Source organism: Pimephales promelas, chromosome 12 (assembly GCF_988280905.1).
Source record: "Pimephales promelas chromosome 12, fPimPro1.hap1.1, whole genome shotgun sequence".
Lineage (NCBI taxonomy): Eukaryota > Metazoa > Chordata > Actinopteri > Cypriniformes > Leuciscidae > Pimephales > Pimephales promelas.
The window spans coordinates 22,874,143-22,894,876 of NC_142780.1; the positions used below are offsets into that span (position 1 = coordinate 22,874,143).

Below are 20,734 nucleotides of genomic sequence, written 5' to 3' on the forward strand. Positions count from 1 at the left end.
AGAATAGCCATTGTATAGCAAAAACATTGTTGTTTCGTTCAAGACAAACCTTTAAAGTAACCTTTTCATGTATGTGCCATGATACACTATCAATAAACTGGCAGGTTACAACTCATAGACTGTAAAAAAGTAACGTTAGGCTACGTTTAATCATAACGCCATGAAAATGTTAACTGCCACGCTGACGGGTAAAGTGCATTAAAAGGTGTTTTTTTATTTTATTTACTTACTTACATATATACAAATTGAAAACACACTGACAAGTCTCATTTCGAAGGCTGCGTCCTCCTGCTGCTCCTACTTACAATACATTCCGCAATCATTAAGAAATCACAACAATTTATGCTTCACTACTGTACTGAAATAAAACGGATTAAGACGCGTGCGACCTGCGGAAGACACCTCCTTCGAAATGAGACTTTTGTTTTGTTAAAATGAGATTACGCCCACTAGGGGGACCTGATGAATATTCCATGAGCACAAGAGTGTTAGGAACTGCACATATGTAACGTTACTTACACTATAATAGGGTCAACGTGTCGAGTTTCCCGTAAGGCGATATATTTCGAATGGTGTTACACGTCTTTTTTTACATTAATAATTCTCAAGCAACAGATGTTTACCACTGACCAAACAGGGCGTCTAGCGTCGCCCCTTCTGGATGTAACGTTAGAAAAAACGGTTTGTGGATCCTGCGCTGTTTGCAAACTGCACCTAAACTCTTCAGCAGACTCCAGACTTCTGCCCTGCCTGCATACAGTTTGTAATACTTGCCTTACGAAGATCTGCGCAAATGGAGCCGCACAAGGTAAGAACTAGCTTGTAAATTAGCGGTCAGTGTTTGCTGACTGAGTTTATTGGGGCGCTCGCGATGGTCCAACTCTGCATGTGACTTTTAAAAGTCGTGTTGAACTAACGTTACAGGCTAGCCTAAACAAACATTTCACATCATCTGTTTTTAATAACAGTATATTGTTTTTTTAAAATTGTTTTTACATTTTATGAACACAATATGTATAATGATCTTATCTCCTGAAAACGCTTGCTTCGTCACTGACACATTTCCAATACAGGAAGTTTAGACGAGACACGTTACACCGCAAGAGCACTGCTGTTATGTTTGATTATATTTGGACATTAGTTTGACATTCGCAAAAAATAATTATATTCTATTTCTAATGAATGAATAGGTTTTCTTTGCTCAGAACAAATACTTTTTTCGTTTCAATTTAGCCCTACAAATCCAATATATTTCTCGTTATGACATCACATGACACAAAGCTCTGTTTACTGAATTTCAATTTACATTATAGTTCTTTTAAATTAAATATAGTAGTGACTTTGACTTTATTTGTACGTTATTTGTAATATATATATATATATATATATATATATATATACTTTCTTTATTGTCATGATATAGTGTCACTACACGTGGAATATTACTTGCAAAGTCATTTCATTCGGATTTCATTTTATTAATTGTAGTCTAATCTCCTCTAATAAATAATCTTTTTGTGGTATTGTCGTGGCTTGCTAAACAGCAGTAACATGGGTTTAGTGTTTCTGAGACTTTTGTTTCTTTCTCTGTCTAGATTGTCCATTATGTGCTCAGGCCTTTAGTTTGTCCGAGGTCACACAATGTTCCCTTTTTGAAGATGCATCTAATAATAACAAGGACCCCAAGGTAAGAGTGCATGGATTAGGTAACATTACGATAAAAAATCATTCTGAAATTGATTCCAATAATATCTTTCCTCTGTGTCATTATCGTTATATGTGTGTGATGTGGACTTTCCTATTCTCTTAGTAATACAACAAATATTACAAGTTTATTGAGAATATTCTTGTTGTGAAGGGCCTTAATTTGAAGGGACACATTTCCTGTCTGTCTTCCATTGTAAACCTTTATTCAAAATTTGAATCAATCTTTGCAGTGTGCCGGTTGCGAAGAGAGTGAGGTTAGTGGATGGTGTGTCCAGTGTGAGGAGGCTCTGTGTTTGGACTGTATGTCTGCCCATCGTAGGGTAAAAGTGACCCGTGACCATGAAGTCACACCCAAAAAACCACCCACAGGTTAGATTTGCTTTCTTTGCATGCTTTATTTATTATTCTTAATTCAGATCCCTATTAGCTTTCACATAGTGGTTGTTAATATACCTGGGGTCTACACAAGACAAGACAAAAACACAGATAAAATATAACCAACAAATAATTACACTAATCGAATCATCATACTATACATCTTAGTAGCAGCACATCAAACGTACAATACACATTATATTTGTAAGCATATCTTTACATTGTCTTCTACATACGTTTACATGAAATTTGTGTGTGGACAAGCTAAAAAGAGTTGAGCCTTACTCACTTGTCACATTCCATAGTCATGTCTAAAACCCACAAGTTTTTCAGAGAAGAAACCAGGTGTGTGATAATTGATTACTGTATAAAAATATACCAGTAGTCGTAATTGTAGTTTATCCTTCACTAATAGACATGATTATTTTCAATGCAACATAACATTGTCCTGAAATGGATAATGAAGCTCTAGCCATATCATTGGGCAGTACTCAAGATAACTGACAGTGACTCAAGAAAACTAGTAATTGCACTACATCTTTTAAAACTAAATATAATATAATGTTTATTTATTTGGGCACACACCCGGTCCAAAATACACACAGCAAGAAACTTACAATATTAAAGATTTCCTGGCCACAGCTATACCTTTTCCCATATTGCTTTCTATATAATCTGTATGTTCAGACCAACACGAACACTGCTATAAACTTCTGTGCATTTTCAGATCTGTTCTGTTGTTTCTTTTGTTCAGGTTGGGTACAGAGAAGACGCTGTCCCTCACACACTCAGGAGAGCTTGAGGTTCTTCTGTCTTGTTTGTGAAGAGCTCACCTGTAAAGACTGTCAGCTGATCACTCATAAAGGCCACAGGTATAATTCAAATCAACCCTCTCAGATCAGTGCATGTGAAGATTAAAAGATCATATGGATGTTTTTAGGGTTTTTAAATAATTGATTCTTATATATATATATATATATATATATATATATATATATATATATATATATATATATATATATATATATATATATATATAAATTATCTCATCTCTGTTCCATGTTTTTACATGTCCATCTATATGTCAGTTTTGTACAGCAGGAGGAAGCTGTGGGATCTCAAAGACAGCTAATGCAGAGTTTGTTGGACTCCATCAGACATCAGAAAGTGAGAGTCAGCAGCAGCCTGCTACTCCTAGAGGCAAGGCAAGTGAAAAGGGCCATGCGAGCTGACATCTTATAACGGAAAAACATTATTCTTTTTATCGAAATCTGTCAACACTACACTAATTGAAGGAACAGTCTGTCATGATCAAACTGGACTTACTTTGTCTTATTCAATTGTCACATCTTGTCTCAATCATATTTCTTAAAAGGATTGCTCCCCCAAAAATGATAATGGTATACAGTTTTTAAATGACATACTGACAGAATTTTCATTTTAGGATGAACTATCACATTAAAGGCTGGAGTACCACACTACATGCATCACACACTTGCAGACTTTGTAAATGGTTATATAAAAAGCGGGGCATCATACACTTAACAACTAAAATCCAATTCACACTGCACCGACCGACGATTACAGTATGTTCATTCTTAGACATTCCACATCCCGACTCACACTGATTCAACATGTTCGGCGAAAACAATCAATGGAAACAGACACTGATGGGGTAACCCACTGATCCATCAAAACCCACGAGTATGTCTGTCGGTATCTGTTGCCGAACAAAACAAACCCTTGCAGAAACATGCTCCTTATTTCTAGGAGATACAGGACTAATTAAAAAAGCATGCATTCTAAAACCGGCTCAAAATATAACATTTGTTATATCTACCAACTGGATTGATTCTGAGTCTGAAGCAAAAAAAGTCTGTGCCTGCCAGTGCCTATCATAAATTAAAGACTTTTTTTTTTTTTGGAAAACTTTAACTGCCCAAAATCTGCAGACTGGCTCTGACTTTCGGCAACTCGGTGCAGCAATTTTGGCAAATGTTGTATAGTGTGTTCCAACCTTAAAGGAACACTCCGACTTTTTGCGACTTTAGCCTATTCACCTTACCCCCCAGAGTTAGATAAGTCCATACATACCTTTTTCATTTCCGTGCGTGCTATAAGTCTGTTTGACGCACCCACCGCTAGCCTAGCTTAGCACAAAGACTGGATGTGAATGGTTGCAGCTTTCATACTAATCCAAATGAGTGACAAAATAACGCAAACGTTTATCTATTTACATGTTGTGGTTTGTATAGTCACAGAGTGTGCAAATATCAAGGCCATATGAGACACAGACATCTTTTAACCGTATAAATAATTCTGAAGGCGAAGCACTGCTACTTGGGCAGAGTGATAACCATCACCTGAGACGCACCGTGACGAGGAGCAGAGAGTTCGCTCAGTGTTTGGGTAACAGAGTCAGCAATTACTAACGTTAGATAGAAAAGCATAGTTTATCATGGGTGTTTGCTTTATTGTATGAGCTGTGACAATAAACAGGGGAGACCAGGTACCATGTTTCATTGATTTCCAACCAAAAACGCACCCAGATTTATAAATATCACATGAATAAATAATTATTATTACAGGAATCAATATATTTTAAATGCAATTTATTAGCTGAACCAAATGTATTCAACAGTATATAATATACAGTATAATTGCATTACTATAGGATAGAATAAGGGGAAAGTAATAGCACAAATTGTTTTTGCACAATGAACTCCTATCGTACCCTTTTGCACGCTCAAGTTCGTTATTTCCATGGTTATTTCAAATTTAGGCTACTAGGCGCGCCGCGCGCAGGGTGCAAGTTCAACGCGGTGAACGCGCTCGTTTTTTTTTCCAAGCACGTCCGCACCACATCAAGATAAAAACATATTCATACCCTAATCATATAATAGTGTCACTAACGTTACATTAGATCTGGCTAATGGCACTGTTACAGTAGGTCATCTAAAAACATAACGGAACACTTACCTCAGCCGCAGGTGATCCACTTGTCCTGTCTGTGCTATAGATGGGATGGCCGTATCCTTCAGCACATTATGGTCCGTGTGGCAAATTCCATTTTTTCAAAATAGTCGTCCATTGAAATGTACCGAGCAAACATAATGTCCCTTGATAATCTATTTAGGTGTGTTTGGATAAATATCCAGAGTAAGTTAGCCATTTCTTCATCCAGTCAGCGTTTTTAGTTGGAATTCTGTGAAACATGGTATTACCTCCCCTGTTTACTGTCGCAGCTATTGACAATAGAGCGAAAACCCATGACTGTAAACTACGCTTTTACTATTTATAAATTGCTGACTCTGTTACCCAAACACTGAGCGAACTCTCGGCTCCTCACCACGGCGTGTCTCAGGTGATGCGGTTATTACTCCGTCAAAGTAGCAGTGCTTCGCCTTCAGAGAATAGTTCCCAGGTTTTATACGGTTAAAAGATGTCTGTGTCTCATTTGACTTTGTTATTTGTACATTCTGTGACTATACAAATCACAACATGTAAATAGGAAAACGTTTGCGTTATTTTGCCACTCTTTTGGATTAGTATGAAAGCTGCAACCATTCACATCCAGTCTTTGTGCTAAGCTAGGCTAGCGGTGGGTGCGTCAAACAGACTTATAGCACGCACGGAGATGAAAAAGGTATGTATGGACTTATCTAACTCTGGGGGGTAAGGTGAATAGGCTAAAGTCCCAAAAAGTCGGAGTGTTCCTTTAAGGTGCATGCATCAAACTATCTTTTATAACAAAGATAATTCCAATAAAGCACATTTATTATGCGTTTTTTTTTTTTCCTTTTTTACATTCTTTTTATTTTTCTTAAAATCTTTAATCTGAACTTCCTTAAAAGTAAAAAAAAAAAAGACTCCGGCCCGCTTACACCTGGTATCAGTATCCATTTTCAGAAACCTAATCAGAAATTGATAATACTACTAAATACAGATTTAAACAGACCCTGCCCATTAAAATGCAAATTAAAAGTGGTCACAGGAGACGCATTTGAGTTGTTAGTACCAGATGTAAATGGCGATCTGTCTAGCCTGACGTTGTTTAACTGGTACTCTTGAGATACCTGGTGTAAATTAGGCCATTTATTGAAATGTACAGTGGTAAGGAGAAACCGAACAAATAGAGTGTGAGCACAGGGAGAGGTGTTAGTGGCAGATCAAAGCGTCCCCAACAGTGAATGGAATAAATCACTTTACATCCTGGTAGAAACATTACTGGTAAAACATTACTGGAAATGGTATTCCACAAAAACTATCGTATGCGTTTTCTCAATAACTCAAAGCCATTTTTGAGAAAGATGTATGGTGGTAATTCACTTGTAATATACAGTCAGGCCACTCAGTGGTAAAATGCAAGTAAAGTTTATTTACAAATCTATAAAGTAAAGAAAAACCTCTGCTCTGCCAATGTCAAAGAGCCTGGCTAAAACTGCATCTATGCAAACTGGCTAATCCAGACAGAAAACACAGAACTCTTATCTCCTCTAAAGGAATTCAAGCCTTGAAGAGAGAGTAAAGAAACACAGTGCAATGTTAAATGTAATGAGTATGGATGTGAAAGAGATCACACAACACTCTTTTTCGACTTTGTCAGCTCCCTGACTACTGCGGGACAATAGCAATTAGTTTGTAGCACATGTGCTCACATCCAAAGTTGTATTATAATGGGTCTGCTTTACAGACATTTCATGTTTTATTATCTTCTTGTCTGTGTATAATTGTGAATATTTTATTCTTTATTAGATTACAGGACATTGAGGATCTAAAAGTTGCTGCAAAGAAGATGTTGAGACAGGTGGTCCACTCTATTTATCAGGCTCTGGTAGTGAAAGCTACGCAGGTCTTAAAGGAGATAGAGGTAAGAATTTATTACGCAAATTGCCCAAAACATGCCGTTCATTATTTAAAATTTTCCCTAAAAAGGTAAATGATGAATATTTGGCATACTTCACTTATTTCAAAATTTCTTTTCTATATCAACTACTACAGCATGTAGCTGTAGGACGTATCTACTGGCCAGTGGCCATCTATTCAGATTATTAATTTGTTTAGAATCAATCAGTTTTTTAATTTCATCAAAGCCCATTCATGAAACAAAATATGCACTTATTTATATTTTGCGAAATATAGCCTATATAAAAAATAAACATGAACTACATTTGTCCAATTTGATTGATTACACTAGGTAGATATTTTCCCATTGTTATGCATTTCCAAAAGACTAGACTATTTAATCGAGACAGATTTAGTTACAGCACTCATTTGTTTCTTCTATGGCTGTTTTTAGATGCGCTTTTAACTTGCACAGTACATTTCAGCATTTCACATTTCAACTGTTAAAGCTCCAGTCCGTAACTTTTTTTGGGATAAAAATGATCTAAAATAAATTTGAGCAAGTACATAACCAGCCAGTGTTCAAATCGTTCTGCTTGCCGTAGCTCGATTCAAAATGTTACGCTTGTAATAATGTTTTTTATTCCAGTGGTACTGGTGGATTTCCGCGGTAAATTCAAGCATGTTTTGCATCATTACACCATATCTGTACACATAAAGGAGTCTCGGCTTAAGCTATGTTTGTGAGGATGTTGGAGGTGGAGATTTATAGCCTTTTCTCACAGCACTTGATATAATTAAACCTATTCATTTTATGGCGGATCCAGAAAGCATCAATAGGCATGGTTATGAAAGCTTTTTAACAGTTACAGTGCCACCTATGGTCCGATCTCCATGAAACTTTGCATGCATCTTCAGCATGTTATGACACATATGCTCATCAATGTTTGTGGAGTTCTGAGTTTTCCTATAGGATTCATTGAGTGTATTTTGTCACTCCCCTTTTCTAAATGACTCAGTCACAGCCACCCAAATGCAAAAGTTAAACTTTTTCCAATAATTATTGATCTAGAGAGCCCAGAGAATTGCCCTAGACTGGACTGCTTCCGATCGACCGAAAAAACAGGAACTAGTTTGTAAAAGTAGGTTTTGGACAAAATTCGACATAGCAGAACATTTTTGCTGCCTAAATCGAAATTGGAGATCTATATTTTGCCCGTCTTGAGCCAAGGATCACAGTGGAGTAAAAGCCTTGATTCTAGGAGTTTTGACGATCTAGGAGTTATGAGCAATTTAGTACTTTTGGTTGCTGTAGCGCCACCTATGGGCCAATCGGGGTCAATTCTCCCCAAATTGAGGCCCACCATCTGGCCTGGTTTCAAGTCTCTAGCATTTACGATTTGGTCTGCACGATCAGTTTTACAAATCCTTACAATTACAATAGGGTTTCAGCACTTTGTGCTTGAACCTCTAAATATCTGAAGGACTTTGCAATGTTTTTTTTTTCATTCAACATTAGTTGTTGAGAAGAACAAAAGTGTATGTTTCTTACTTGTCCAGATTACATTTTCGGGTGAACGTTCTTTGTTGGTCATGCTTCCAAAAAGTAGGGCTGGGTATCGATTCACATTTCAATTTCGATTCGATTTCGATTCACAAGCTCTCAGTTCGATTCGATTTCGATTCAATTTTCGATTCCTGATTTGATTCTCGATTCGACTATAATGAAGATGTAATACAAATCCTATATTTATAAAAAAGAACAGTGGACATAAGTTTACTAGTGGTTAATTAATACAAGGAAATTAAGAGCCATAAACCTGTATATAAAACTCTTTTTATTTTAGGTACACTAAATGCATACAGAGAATAAACAGGATTTTGATGCAATATGCAAAAACAGTCGCACCGCTTGATCAAACAGTATCATGTTATTTTATGTTTAAGATAGATATAGATAAATAAATATATAAATATTTAGACTTTTTTTTTTTTACATTGATCTTACCTAAATGGTAATGTAATTTTTTGTTTATTTTTATTTTAAGAGTTTATGTATGGTAGCTTGATTTCAATCTTTGAATTAAATTGAAAAAAGTAGCACAAATAAATACAATAGAATAAAGACACAAATTAAGAGACATTTTGGGGTAGTTTTTTCAGATGTCAGAAATACTACAGAAACTGAATAAAGTAATCCAATGTAAAAACAACTGGATGGTCTTTTTAGTCCAGAATGAATGAAATACAAAGGCTATTAATTCTGATTGCTTACAATTAATACTACATTCTGTTGTTATGACAACAGAATTAATGACTGACACAAATGGCTGCGTTCACTTTAAGAACTAGTGCGCGAATCCATTAATGTTTCATTAACTTTCTGTCACACACGTTTAATGCTAATTTAAGACATTACCGACTGTCTTCAGGAGGTTACTCACCAAGACCAGAGTTTTGACATAATGTCGCGTGTTTTAACTGTTAAAGTGATATAATCCAGGGATAAAACTTTTGTTTCTGGCGAGCTGTTTGTGAGGCAGATTTAGGCTGTAACGTTACTGTGCACGCAGTGAAAGACATCTCTGAGAGTGCGCGAGCACGGGATGGTTTAACATTGCTTGTAAAACTCAAAAAGACGTGAAAATGATAAACGTTAGTTACGATCATAGGTTACGATGCAATGCTGGCCCGATTGTTAAGTGAATATTCCGTCATGTCCCGACTCCTATACGCGTGTGTGTATCGACAGCTGCAGCGCTTGGCGCTTGCCTAGTGCAGAGAGACGAGAAGACGCCGCACCGCGTCCGTGAGCCCTTTATATGGAAAAAAATCGATTCGTGGCCGTTGAGAATCGATTTTGAATCGAACACATTTTAAAAAACGATTAATCGAAAAATCGATTTTTTTTGCCCAGCCCTACCAAAAAGTAGAATCTGTGAATATGAATGACATTATCGACACCGGTGCAGTGACTGACAGCTGCACATTCTCCTTAAAAGGTTGGATTCATCCGTGCTGTGCCATGCTGAGGTGCAACTCGCCTGAAGTTGTTAATTCTCCAAATGACTGTAATTGCAGATTTCGAACAGAGGTGGCGACAAAGAGGAAAAATTGCAGACTGCAGCTTTAAGAATATAAAATAGGAATTAAACAAAACTAATAAATGAATCATAATTGCCACAATGCCATCTTCCTTAAAAGCACTTTCACTTTCAATACTTTCAATCAAAGAATTTCCATCACATCATAAACGCTAACCGTCTTTTCCATCATGTCAGTCTTTCTATCTAAAAGAGCTACAATAAAGACTACGTTGGTATTAAAATAATACCTGATATATCTGTATTTTTGAAAGAGCACATTTATCTGAGAAAGCCAAGAAAAGTTCTTACTCTTCCTGGGAAACACCCACATACTGTTTTATTAACAGAAAGCACTCAGCAAAAAGAACCGGACTTTCCCAACAATGGGAACAATGTCCCTTTTCTTTAGTGCGACTTGCATCTTATCAGCCCCCAATCCTGTTCAGGAACCTCAAATCTGTAACCCTTACTACTTTGTGCATGTTTAATTTTAAGGCCCTGTATGCAGAGGAGGGAAAATGTTTATTGGAGAGGAAGACATCTCTGAACAGGCTGGAATGCTGTCAGGACTACATAGTAGCTTTTATTGACAAGATCCTAAGCACAGAGGGCCATTGCTTCCTAGTCCACAAAAAAAGAGTAAGCCGTTTTGTTTCATGCTTATTCCTTATGCTTATCGTAAGATATCTAGAACTTCATACTGATTAAGTTCAAGACTTTCCACCTTAGATTTATTTATATTGTTTAGGATACTAAGTTCCACGTTTTGAGGTGAGGAACTTACATTTGTACATTCATCTGATTGATGTGACCACTTAATGACCATGTGTATTGCTATATTTTGTGTGTCTCTAACTCAGATTGAGACCCAGGTGAAAAAGCTTCTGTCCCAGGAGACATGCACCCCTGAAACCATGATTAAACTGCATGTTCAGCTTCAAAATGATATCTGTCAGCACATCTTAAAACTTGGTACATAAAACCTTCCACTTTTTTACTAATTAAAAGTATTTACATTTTATAAAAAAATCTATTAATTTAACATCTTTTCCTTCTTTCTACCCAGGATTTATGAAGATTAAAAAGATTCCTGTTCCTTTAACCTCTCTGAGAACTGGTTCTACTCAGTCAAAGGTGGAAAGCTTAAATCCCAATTCTGTAGTAACTGCCATGTATGTTCATCCTACACAGGCCTCATCAAATGTTGATGCACAGGTTCAGGGTGAATGTGTTGTTAACGGTCCTCCAACTCAGCCCAGCCAGCCATCTCAGTCTAACCAGGCCACAGCCCACTCTGCATCCCAACTAAATCAATCTAAACTTCCCTCTTCAGGACTTCAGAGATCATTTTCTTCCTCACCACAGTCTGTCCAAGTCCTGTCCCAGGGTCTCAATCCTGGGCAGTCCATGCATGAAAACAGTCCCTCATCACATTGTGTCCCATATTTTCTTCCATCTGCTCACAAAACTCAAACAAATCCTCATCCATCTTCTAATTTTCAGCCTCGTCTTCCAGTCTCAAACTATACCGCGTCTCAAATAAACAATATTTCCAATTTATCCAAGAGTAGGAAGACCTCGACCTTACACTATTACCCTTCCATCGCCCACCCAATGCCAGTTAAAAACCAAACACCTGTACCAACTCATCCAGCACCAGTCAACATCCAAAATCCCATCCTTACAACCCTACTGATTCATCAAAAACCAGGCAACAACCAAACAACGGTACCAACTGATCCAATACCAGCCAACAGCCAAACACGGGTACAAACTCAACCAATACCAGCCAACAGCCAAACACGGGTGCAAACTCAACCAATACCAGCCAACAGCCAAACACCGGTACAAACTCATCCAATACCAGCCAACAGCCAAACACGGGTACAAACTCATCCAATACCAGCCATCAACCAAACACCCATACTAACCCATCCAATACTACTCAACAACCCAACACCTGTACTAACCCACCCAGTTTCAAACTTGCCAGCTGACACCCAAACACTTATACTGACCTATCCAATACAAACCAGTTTCCTGGGACCGGTGCATTCTTTTGCAGCACAACCAAATGTTCCTTTAGGTGTTCTTTCTACCATAAACCCTCATTCTTTAAATGATGTGACTGCAATCTCTGATGTCCACTCTGCTGAATCCTCCAATTGTGGGATAAGTCATTGTGCACAGAGTACCACCAGTCCAACCTTTACTGCCATCCAAAGCACAACTAGTTTGTCGTCACTTCCTGTAAACCCAATAAGTTCTGCTCCCATAAGTGGCAGCAACACCTTCAATTATGCCAACCTCCTCAAGGCTTTGGCTGACTCCGTCTGTGATCAGGACGCAGGTGTGAGCAGCACGAATTTCACTTATACGGATCATTCGGAGAGAAACTTGCCTACTTCCACTGTGTCAGAGAGAGATCCCAAAGAATCTTCACCAGATCCTACCCATTCCTCTGGCCCACCCAAACCTCACCAGGACTCTCTCTCCACCACCACCACAGGGAAATATTCAAGACAAGCTCAAGCCGATCAGTCATCCACAAAGAGCAACTATAGACTAAAACACTGGAGCGTTGGCATGCCAACAACTTTTCGTCAGCTTGTAGAAACATGCACACCTATCAGCTCAATAGACAATCAGAACACCACAGCTCCAGCGAATTCAACCCCATGTGGCACATCAGAGGACCTTGCATTGGAGGTTGGTAAATGTTTGTTCTTTTACAAACAAGAGTATTGAATGTTAAAGATCTGTGCTTCATTCAAACGTTTCTTTTTCACACCAGAGGGTGACATGTGACAAGACTGTCCAAAGGGATTTTGACCACACAAAGGAAAAAGAGGAAGAAAAAGAATCTGCAGGTGATTTTCTTTAGCTTTTGTTCACAAAAGTACAGTGATTGTTTGTTTTCCTTGCTCATTTGTATTTTTTTTTGTTTTGTTTTGTTTTGTTGTTGTCTTTTAGTGCTGTTGGAACAATTCAAGAAACAATTCAAGAGGTGAAATATAAATCCATATGCCATTGGTCCATATAGCATAAATCTGCTTCAAAGTGGGATCTAAAATGTTTATTTGCATCCTGTCTGCATCGCAAAAATTATTAACCTATACTACTGATCAAATGTTTGGGATCTGCATGATTTCATTTTTTATTTATTTGATTAAATATGTGAAAAATTATTATAATTTAAATTAATGGTTTCTGTATTAATATATTTTAAAATGTAATTTGTTCCTGTAATGGCAGATCTGAATTTTTGGCAGTCATTACTCCAATTTTTAGTGACGCATGATTTTTAAGAAAAAAAAGGAAGTGGATAGTTTTTCAAAATAACCAAATTTATTTGAATAAAAAGTTCTGTTTTTTTTTTTTTTTTTTTTTTTAAAGAACAGCATTTATTTGAAATATATATTTTTGTGACATTTAAAATGTCTTTACTTTTATTTTTTTTTTAATGTAATGTGTCCTTGCTGAATGAAAATTTATTTATTTTTAAAAAATTCTTACTGAGCTGAAACATTGGTAGTGGAAACATTGGTTTATTTCTTTGACCTGTAATAGGTTTCCACGTGTATCTCTGGTGCGTCTGCCCATTTCTGTGCTTCCATGTGGGCAGCCACTCCCAGAGTTCCACCTTACTACAGATATCTCTAGAGACCACATCATAGTCCAGGAATCTCAGGGAGGACAGGTAAAGACTACTTATGTGACTAATGTTAGCCAACAGCCATGATGGTTCCAGTCCACAGCTATTCTCAATTGTGCCCTGTTTGTGCTCTTCCCCAGATTAAGCAGGTGTGGAGATGGCATGAAGATCCAATACCATCTAGAGCCTCTTCCTGCTCTATATTGCAAAGCAGCAACAGCTCTCCGGCCTCTGACGTACAATTCTGTGCAGTGTGTCAATCTGCGGGAGCTGCTCTTCTGTGTGTGAAATGTGGATGTGCTTTTCACTCCGATTGTCACATCCCGCCAATCCTCACAAAATCTTGGTGAGACCAGGAATTGTATAAAACTGAATTGAATTACAATTCTTGAGTAACTATGAGTTATAAGACCTTGGAGTTTAATAAGAATGTGCATTCAAGAACAATAACTGTTTTTTCTGTCCACTCTTTGAGTCTTGGTGTATATCTTCTCTCTTGCAGTGAGGATTGGGTGTGTTTGCTATGTGAGGATGTAAATGAGACCGTGTATGGCAGTGAGGAGATGATGACGTCCAGTCTGAGTCTACAAGATCAAAGAGTGAGACACCACCAGCCTGAAAGGATCTACACTCATAGTTACACTTGAAACAGTTTAAGGATATTTAGGAGAGGATTGTTGTTTAGCGTAGTGTCATGCCACAACTCCCATCTCTTGTCCTGCAGTGATATAAAGTCACACTGATGTAATGTCATCCATTCTGTTCAGAAGTGTGAGAAGCTTCTCCTTAGTCTCCTGTGTGATGAGAACAGATGCCTGCTCTACAGCGTCACCAAGGTAAATACACGGTGCATGTAGTATTTAGCAGTTAATTAAATTAACATCGCCCTCAGGCCATCCAAGATTCAAATGTATTTTTTTTTTCTTCTTCAGTAAAAACATAAAGAAGATTTTTAGCTGAAACTGATCCTTGGTGATTCACATAATGCATGGTTCCTGGCGATACATTGAGGTCTTAAGAAGCCAAATGATCATTCTGTGCAAGAAACTGAGCATTATTTAAAGCATTATTGCCTTGCCTGTAATCCACAACATCTGCAAACAGTCCCGAGCGTGTTCATGGTAGTCTGGAGCGCGAGCTTCATGTCGCACTATAAAGACCCTCAATATGTCGTCAGGGGCCACGGATATTGATTTTGTTTTGCCTGTCTTTTCTTTTTTTACTTTCAAAGGATGGTTTCCATTGACTTGCTCTACATGAAACACCAAGGACCATGGTTTCAGCTAACAGATATTAATAGACTTTCTGACTTTGACACACAGTCATGTCAGTCTTATTTCCTTTTTTTTTCGTGCATGTTTCATTATTTGTCTCACCACATGATTCAGTTTGTACCACATTTATAAAAAGTATACCAAGTTAAAAATAACAGCATTTATTCTAAATAGTAATAAATAGTAATTTATATTGTTAGAAAACATGTTTCACTTTTTATCAATTTAGCACATCCTTGCTGAATTAAAGCATTTTCTTTGAATTAAAGCAATTTCTTCCAAAAAAAGAAAGAATAAATTACTATCCAGTTGTGTTTATTGTTACAAAATATTTCTATTTTTAAAAAATGCTGTTCTTTTTAAACTTTTTATTCATCAAAGAATCCTGAAAAAACTATCACAGGTAAAACAAAAATATTAAGCAGAACAATTGTTTCCAACATTGATAATAAATCAGCACATTAGAATGATTTCTGAAGGATCATGTGACTGAAGACTGGAGTAATTGCTGATGACAATTCAGCTTTGCATCAAGAGAAGTAAATTAATTTAAATTGTATTAATATTTCACAATATTGCTGTTTTTTTTTTACCGGTTATGCATGTGTGTGCGTGTGTGTATATGTGTATATATATATATATATATATATATATACTATGTATACTGCTTATTTTTTCTAATACTTAATAATAAAATATTTTGCCAAACTACACATAATGGGTTTTTTTGAAGTCATGTCATTACTATTTATTTAAAGGGTTAGTTCCCCCAAAAATGAAAATTCTGTCAGTTTTTACTCGCCCTCATGTTGTTCCAAACCTCTATGTGTTTATTTGTTCTGCTGAACACAAAGGAAGATATTTGGAAGAATGTTTTAATCGAACAGATCTCATTCCCATAGTATCCTACTATGGTAGTCCTATTAAAACATTCTTCCAAATATCTTCCTTTGTGTTCAGCAGAACAAATAAACAAATAGAGGTTTGGAACAACATGAGGGTGAGTAAATACTGACAGAATTTTCATTTTTTTTGGGTGAACTAACCCTTTAATATTTATATATTCTTTCTTCGTGCTCATCATAATACAGGTGTAATACACCAGTCATTGTATGTGCAAATTGTATTTGGATGTATTTTTGAATAAATTAATAGATCCGGGCAAACAGACAAAGCAAATCTTTGTGCTTTGTTTTTTAAGACTCACTCAAAAACCGCAGAATTCGATATTATACTCGGCCGAATCCTGGGGACAAGGAAGCCTCCTTATCGGACTGCTGCTGAACTGGTGTCAGATATTTGGACTCTTTTTGACATCTTGATGATGAAATCAGAGGTAAACCGCTGCCATTCATCTTATCACATTCATGTGTAATTTAACTGGCAAGCTACTTCTCTATAGTTTAAAACTTTAGCTGAAATACTGATGTATACCTTTTAATCATTGAATTGATTGTTATAAAATAGTGATGTGCTATTTTGGTTATTTATACAGAGGAAAAACATGATCGTCAAACTTCAAGAATCTTTCCAGCAACGGCTGAATGAAACTTTTGGGAAGAGCCTTCATGCTTCTCTCCTGAAATACTCAAGCAGTGAGGATCCAAGAAGTTCTTCAGAGACAGAGACTCAAAAAGAGAAGCACAGAAACACTTTGAAACGCATGCGAGAGTTTTTCATGGAAAACTGTGGTATAACACCAAAGAAATCCTGCACTGATAAAGGCAAGGAGAGAGATGGCTGTGGGAACACTACAGCTGGTGAACATTGAAGTGTCCACGTCATTGCTTTTGAAACCACACATTTATATAACTCTCTATTTATTGTAGTACTGTAATTTGTTTATTTACCTTTGCCTTGAAGTAAAATGTCTATCAAACAGATTTTTTTATTTAATTTAAGGCCACATTCTTTCACTGCTTATGGGGGGTTGCTATTATTAACATTATAGTTCAATGTTGTTACGCAGCTGTGATGCCAGCAGAGGGCGCGAGGACCCTTTCCTTGGTCGATTGCAGATACAGGGTCGATTGAAGTGGCTTTATTTTCTAAAAATTACTACGATTTTTGAAAAACAGAAATAAAACCCAGGTATAATTAGGAAGCATGCCATTATCATACATGAATACAAAACAACCCTCTATCAAACACAGCGGAACAATTCAACAGCTGCAATAATGTAATGTAAAATCAGCATGTGAGATCAGAGAGCATATTGAATTATCACATTGAAATTCAACCCTTTGTTTTTAATTATCACATTTTAAATATCAAATATTTTTTTATAATGGAATGAGATCTGGGACATGAGTAGGCAAAAGTTTAAAATTTTGTTCAAAGTAAATAAAATCTAATAACAAAAGTTTAAACGGTCAAATTTAATATAAAAAAGTTTGTGATGTAATAGTAAACAGTTTTATCCTAAAGGGGTTTCAAATCTTGTGCTTAGCTCTGTGAGAGTGCGAACAAAACAAGCAGAAGCTCTCTTTAGGGAAATGTTCGAGGGCAGTATTATTTGAGTTGGGTGAAAGAGTAAACACTAGTTGTAAATATCTAATTATCCTGGCGCTACATGACAATCTTTGGTGGTTTGCTGATGCGAAAAGATGCACTGTTCTCGGATTGGTTTAAATCGACTCAACTTCCATAAGCCCCACCCACTGTTTTATGTATGTATAGTTGAAGTGGCATGCAAAGCCCACACTCAACACTCAAGACATTCAAAGGTGAAATGGTTGTTCTGGTCAAACCGAGTCCTCAGTTGGGTAACGTTAGTAAAGCGATGGATGGAAATCATCACAAAGTAGAGGCGAATGTTTTGCTCCTTGGAGCAGAAAATGTTGGGAAGTCAGGTGAGCACAAAACTGAACTTGGCTTTCTTGCATGCATACATTTCTGTCATGTATATATGGTCTGGTCTGTTTTGTTAAGCCTACGAATAATCATTTATTATAACTTGTTTGCAGCCCTCACTGTGCGATTTCTCACCAGAAGATTCATCGGAGAATATGGCGATATTGGTACGTCAAATAAGATTTATTATAATGCCATTGATAATGAACAAATAAATTATGTTATTTATAAAATAGCAGTCTTTAATTTCACTATGCTCTCTTTCAGAATCAATATACAATCATATTGACAAAACAGATGGGCGAGAAATATCCTTAAATATTTGGGACTCTCTGTATCCACAGGTATGATGCATATTTTGTTTGAGATTTTTGCTTTTGAATCAATATAAAATGCATTGTTGGTAATACATAAAGGGGTCAAATTGTGTTGGGAATACATTAAAGGGATACTGGTAAAATAAGCCTATTTCCAAAAAAAGTGGAGTATCCCTTTAAGGGGACAAATTGTGTATTTCATTTATTATCATTATCAAGGATAAGTCAACAATAGTCAATAATAAATCCTTATCTCACTATAGATTTGTCAAAAATATTGCATAACATTTTTTTCTGTGGAAAGTGTGGATAAGATTTTAAAATATATATTTTCAAAAATTAAAAAGATTGCTCAAAGTTAATTTTAGATTATAAGAATAATAGGTCTTTATCTTATATTTCCATAGTTTTTTAATATGTTTTTCATATATATATATATATATATATATATATATATATATATATAGTGACTGTCAATTCCTAGTATGTGTTTAGAAAAAAAATAGTGTTTGTAAAATTTTAAGTTTATCTACTTAGTTTACTTGTGTGGTGTGCTCTTTATTATCATAATTATCATATTCAAAATATATAAATATCATAAATATGAAAATATTCATAATCTACAAGTAAAGTTTATGACTAAATGAATATTTCTAATGAACTTTTTAAGGTGCTTAAATGCTTGAAATTCATTTGATCAACTATTAAAATTGTACCTGTGAATTGGAAAATTATGGAAAAGTATAATAATCAATGGATTTTTTTGTACTGTATATGTATGTGGGAAGTAGACATGATTATACATTTTTATCATGTTTAATTGTTCTGTAAATACCAAAAAAAAAAAAAAAAAAAATCCCTGATGAAAGACCTTAAATCCAATTCGGGCCATTTTAACAACCTTTATGCATTCATGGAGGTTTTTGGGATCATGTTTTCCAGGTGAGGTTAAGTGATTTAATCTTTGAATTCTGTCTCCTCCAGAGCTGCGAAACAACTGAATCCATCAGTGACAAGCAGCTTCAGTGGGCAGACGGCGTGATCCTGGTCTACAGCATCTGTGACCGCTCCAGCTTTGAGGTGGTCCGGCAACAGGTGCAGCTCATCCGCCAGACTAGGAAGCTGTCCGCATCTGCACCGATCATCATTGTAGGGAACAAGCGAGACCTGCTGCACCAGAGAGCCGTGTCGAGCGAGGAGGGCAGACTGTTCGCCCTCTCCGCAGACTGTGGCTTCTTCGAGATCTCGGCAGCTGAAACCTACCACGGCGTGCTTCTGGTCTTTCATGAAATACTGGATCTCATTAAGGAGTCCAGAGCACTGAAAAAGGGGATGGCCGGTATCAAGGGCATAGTCAGAAGTGTGTCCGCAGTGTTTGGAAAGAAATGGGAGTAAAGAACTGAGTTGGGGTATGTTGAAGATATGAGGCCTCTGGCAGCCTAGCGTCTAAACAGCTAAGAAGACCCTCGGCCAATAGGTTTTCGGAATCGAAGGGGGGATCCCCTTTCGCCTTTTAGGCTACATGGACGGTGGAAAGCTAAAGAATGAGATGATGGCATGTTAAAAGTTTAGAGCCCAGCTTTATGGTGAAGAAAGGTAGATTAAGTTTGTAACAGCAAGATGATAAAAGAAGTTCTGATGAAAAGTGATCCTGGGCCTTGATTTAAGTTGGTCACAGCAGGGTATTGATTTGAACCGAGAGACAGTCCGGATCGATTGTAGTCGATGACCCTTCAGCTCTGAAAAGATGATGTAGATGAATTCAAGTGGTCTTCTGCTCTGGATCTTAGATGCCTGAAATATAGAGTTGGACTTTATCCTCTCTGTATTTTCCTCTTTTGAATCTCCACTTGACATTTAGATGCGAATGATTAAATGTGGTAATTTTGAGGAGGCTATGTAAAATGTGTATAATATACATTTTATGTATATATTGTAATGTTCAGAACATTGTTTTCTGTGTAGTTTCTTTGAGGTAGGTGGGACTATAAATGTTATTCGATGTACGGCACGTTCACACCAAGGATATAGAATAGTTGTAACTATAAAGTTTTAATTATCATTCTAATTCCATGAGAATAGCAAAGTCTAAAACGCAATTATAACGAAAACAATATAATCGGAAGCATTTTCGGAATGTTTTTTTCTTGCTGATAAACGCTTAAAATATGGACAGCCAATCAGAATCCATCTGAAGAGCTTGAGCATTTAAAGTGGCAGAACTTTACCATGCCTTGGTGTGTACGCCAATATAGTTATAATTATTTTTCATGTTGTGAACGATCTAAGACTGAAGAGTGAGATATGAAGAGTGTCTGTTCATGCACTCATTGCACTGTAAACAATGTTGCTGTAATTAGTTATAGCAACTTAAAATATTCAACTAAACTTTAGTAACAGGAACACCTAATTTAAGTTGAAACGACTCATTTCTTATTTCACTGTTAAATGTTAAGTTGTGATAAATAATCACAGCAATAATTTTTACAGTGTGTAATTGCCCTGTATTTACTTGAATCTTTCATTTTTGTATAAAAAGTACATGCTGTTTTTAGTTCAAGACCTTTTTGAGATGTTTATATTGCTTGTATTTCAATGTTCGATTTCAATAAAGGAAAAACC

The 20,734-nt window shown here is 36.5% G+C and overlaps 2 protein-coding genes across 4 annotated transcripts; both read left to right on the forward strand.

The window, feature by feature from the left end:
* The first annotated feature begins 443 nt into the window (after nt 1-443).
* trim33l (tripartite motif containing 33, like) lies at nt 444-16,825 on the forward strand. Of its 2 annotated transcripts, XM_039679668.2 has the most exons (17): nt 444-808; nt 1,596-1,687; nt 1,938-2,076; nt 2,837-2,954; nt 3,171-3,287; nt 6,838-6,952; nt 10,509-10,652; nt 10,874-10,985; nt 11,080-12,722; nt 12,808-12,883; nt 12,987-13,020; nt 13,584-13,713; nt 13,809-14,014; nt 14,171-14,267; nt 14,436-14,504; nt 16,144-16,278; nt 16,438-16,825. In XM_039679668.2, exons 1-17 carry the CDS (start codon nt 616-618, stop codon nt 16,711-16,713), a joined length of 3,696 nt encoding a protein of 1,231 aa, XP_039535602.2. In that variant the 5' UTR covers nt 444-615; the 3' UTR covers nt 16,714-16,825. The 2 variants fall into 2 exon arrangements, 1 of the variants encoding a protein (XP_039535602.2); XR_005623757.2 differs by lacking the exon at nt 16,438-16,825 and having other exon boundaries at nt 14,393-14,504; nt 16,144-16,224.
* Nucleotides 16,826-16,975: 150 nt separating this feature from the next.
* LOC120484489 (Ras-related and estrogen-regulated growth inhibitor-like protein) lies at nt 16,976-20,702 on the forward strand. 2 transcript variants are annotated; one of them, XM_039679670.2, is made up of 4 exons: nt 16,976-17,794; nt 17,909-17,962; nt 18,063-18,139; nt 19,097-20,702. In XM_039679670.2, the coding sequence occupies exons 1-4, from the start codon at nt 17,632-17,634 to the stop codon at nt 19,505-19,507; spliced, it is 705 nt and encodes a 234-aa protein (XP_039535604.1). In that variant the 5' UTR covers nt 16,976-17,631; the 3' UTR covers nt 19,508-20,702. The 2 variants fall into 2 exon arrangements, with proteins under 2 accessions (XP_039535604.1, XP_088973847.1); XM_089117721.1 differs by having other exon boundaries at nt 16,976-17,962.
* The last annotated feature ends 32 nt before the right edge of the window (nt 20,703-20,734 follow it).

Bases quoted from the DNA above. Each gene is read 5' to 3' on its own strand.
- trim33l (XM_039679668.2), top strand. From the start codon at position 616: ATGTTTACCACTGACCAAACAGGGCGTCTAGCGTCGCCCCTTCTGGAT. The intron at 10,653-10,873 runs GTAAGCCGTTTT...TCTCTAACTCAG, and splicing joins TCCTAGTCCACAAAAAAAGA to ATTGAGACCCAGGTGAAAAA. The intron at 14,505-16,143 runs GTAAATACACGG...TTGTTTTTTAAG, and splicing joins TGCTCTACAGCGTCACCAAG to ACTCACTCAAAAACCGCAGA.
- LOC120484489 (XM_089117721.1), top strand. From the start codon at position 17,632: ATGCAAAGCCCACACTCAACACTCAAGACATTCAAAGGTGAAATGGTT. The intron at 17,963-18,062 runs GTACGTCAAATA...GCTCTCTTTCAG, and splicing joins CGGAGAATATGGCGATATTG to AATCAATATACAATCATATT. The intron at 18,140-19,096 runs GTATGATGCATA...TGTCTCCTCCAG, and splicing joins GGGACTCTCTGTATCCACAG to AGCTGCGAAACAACTGAATC.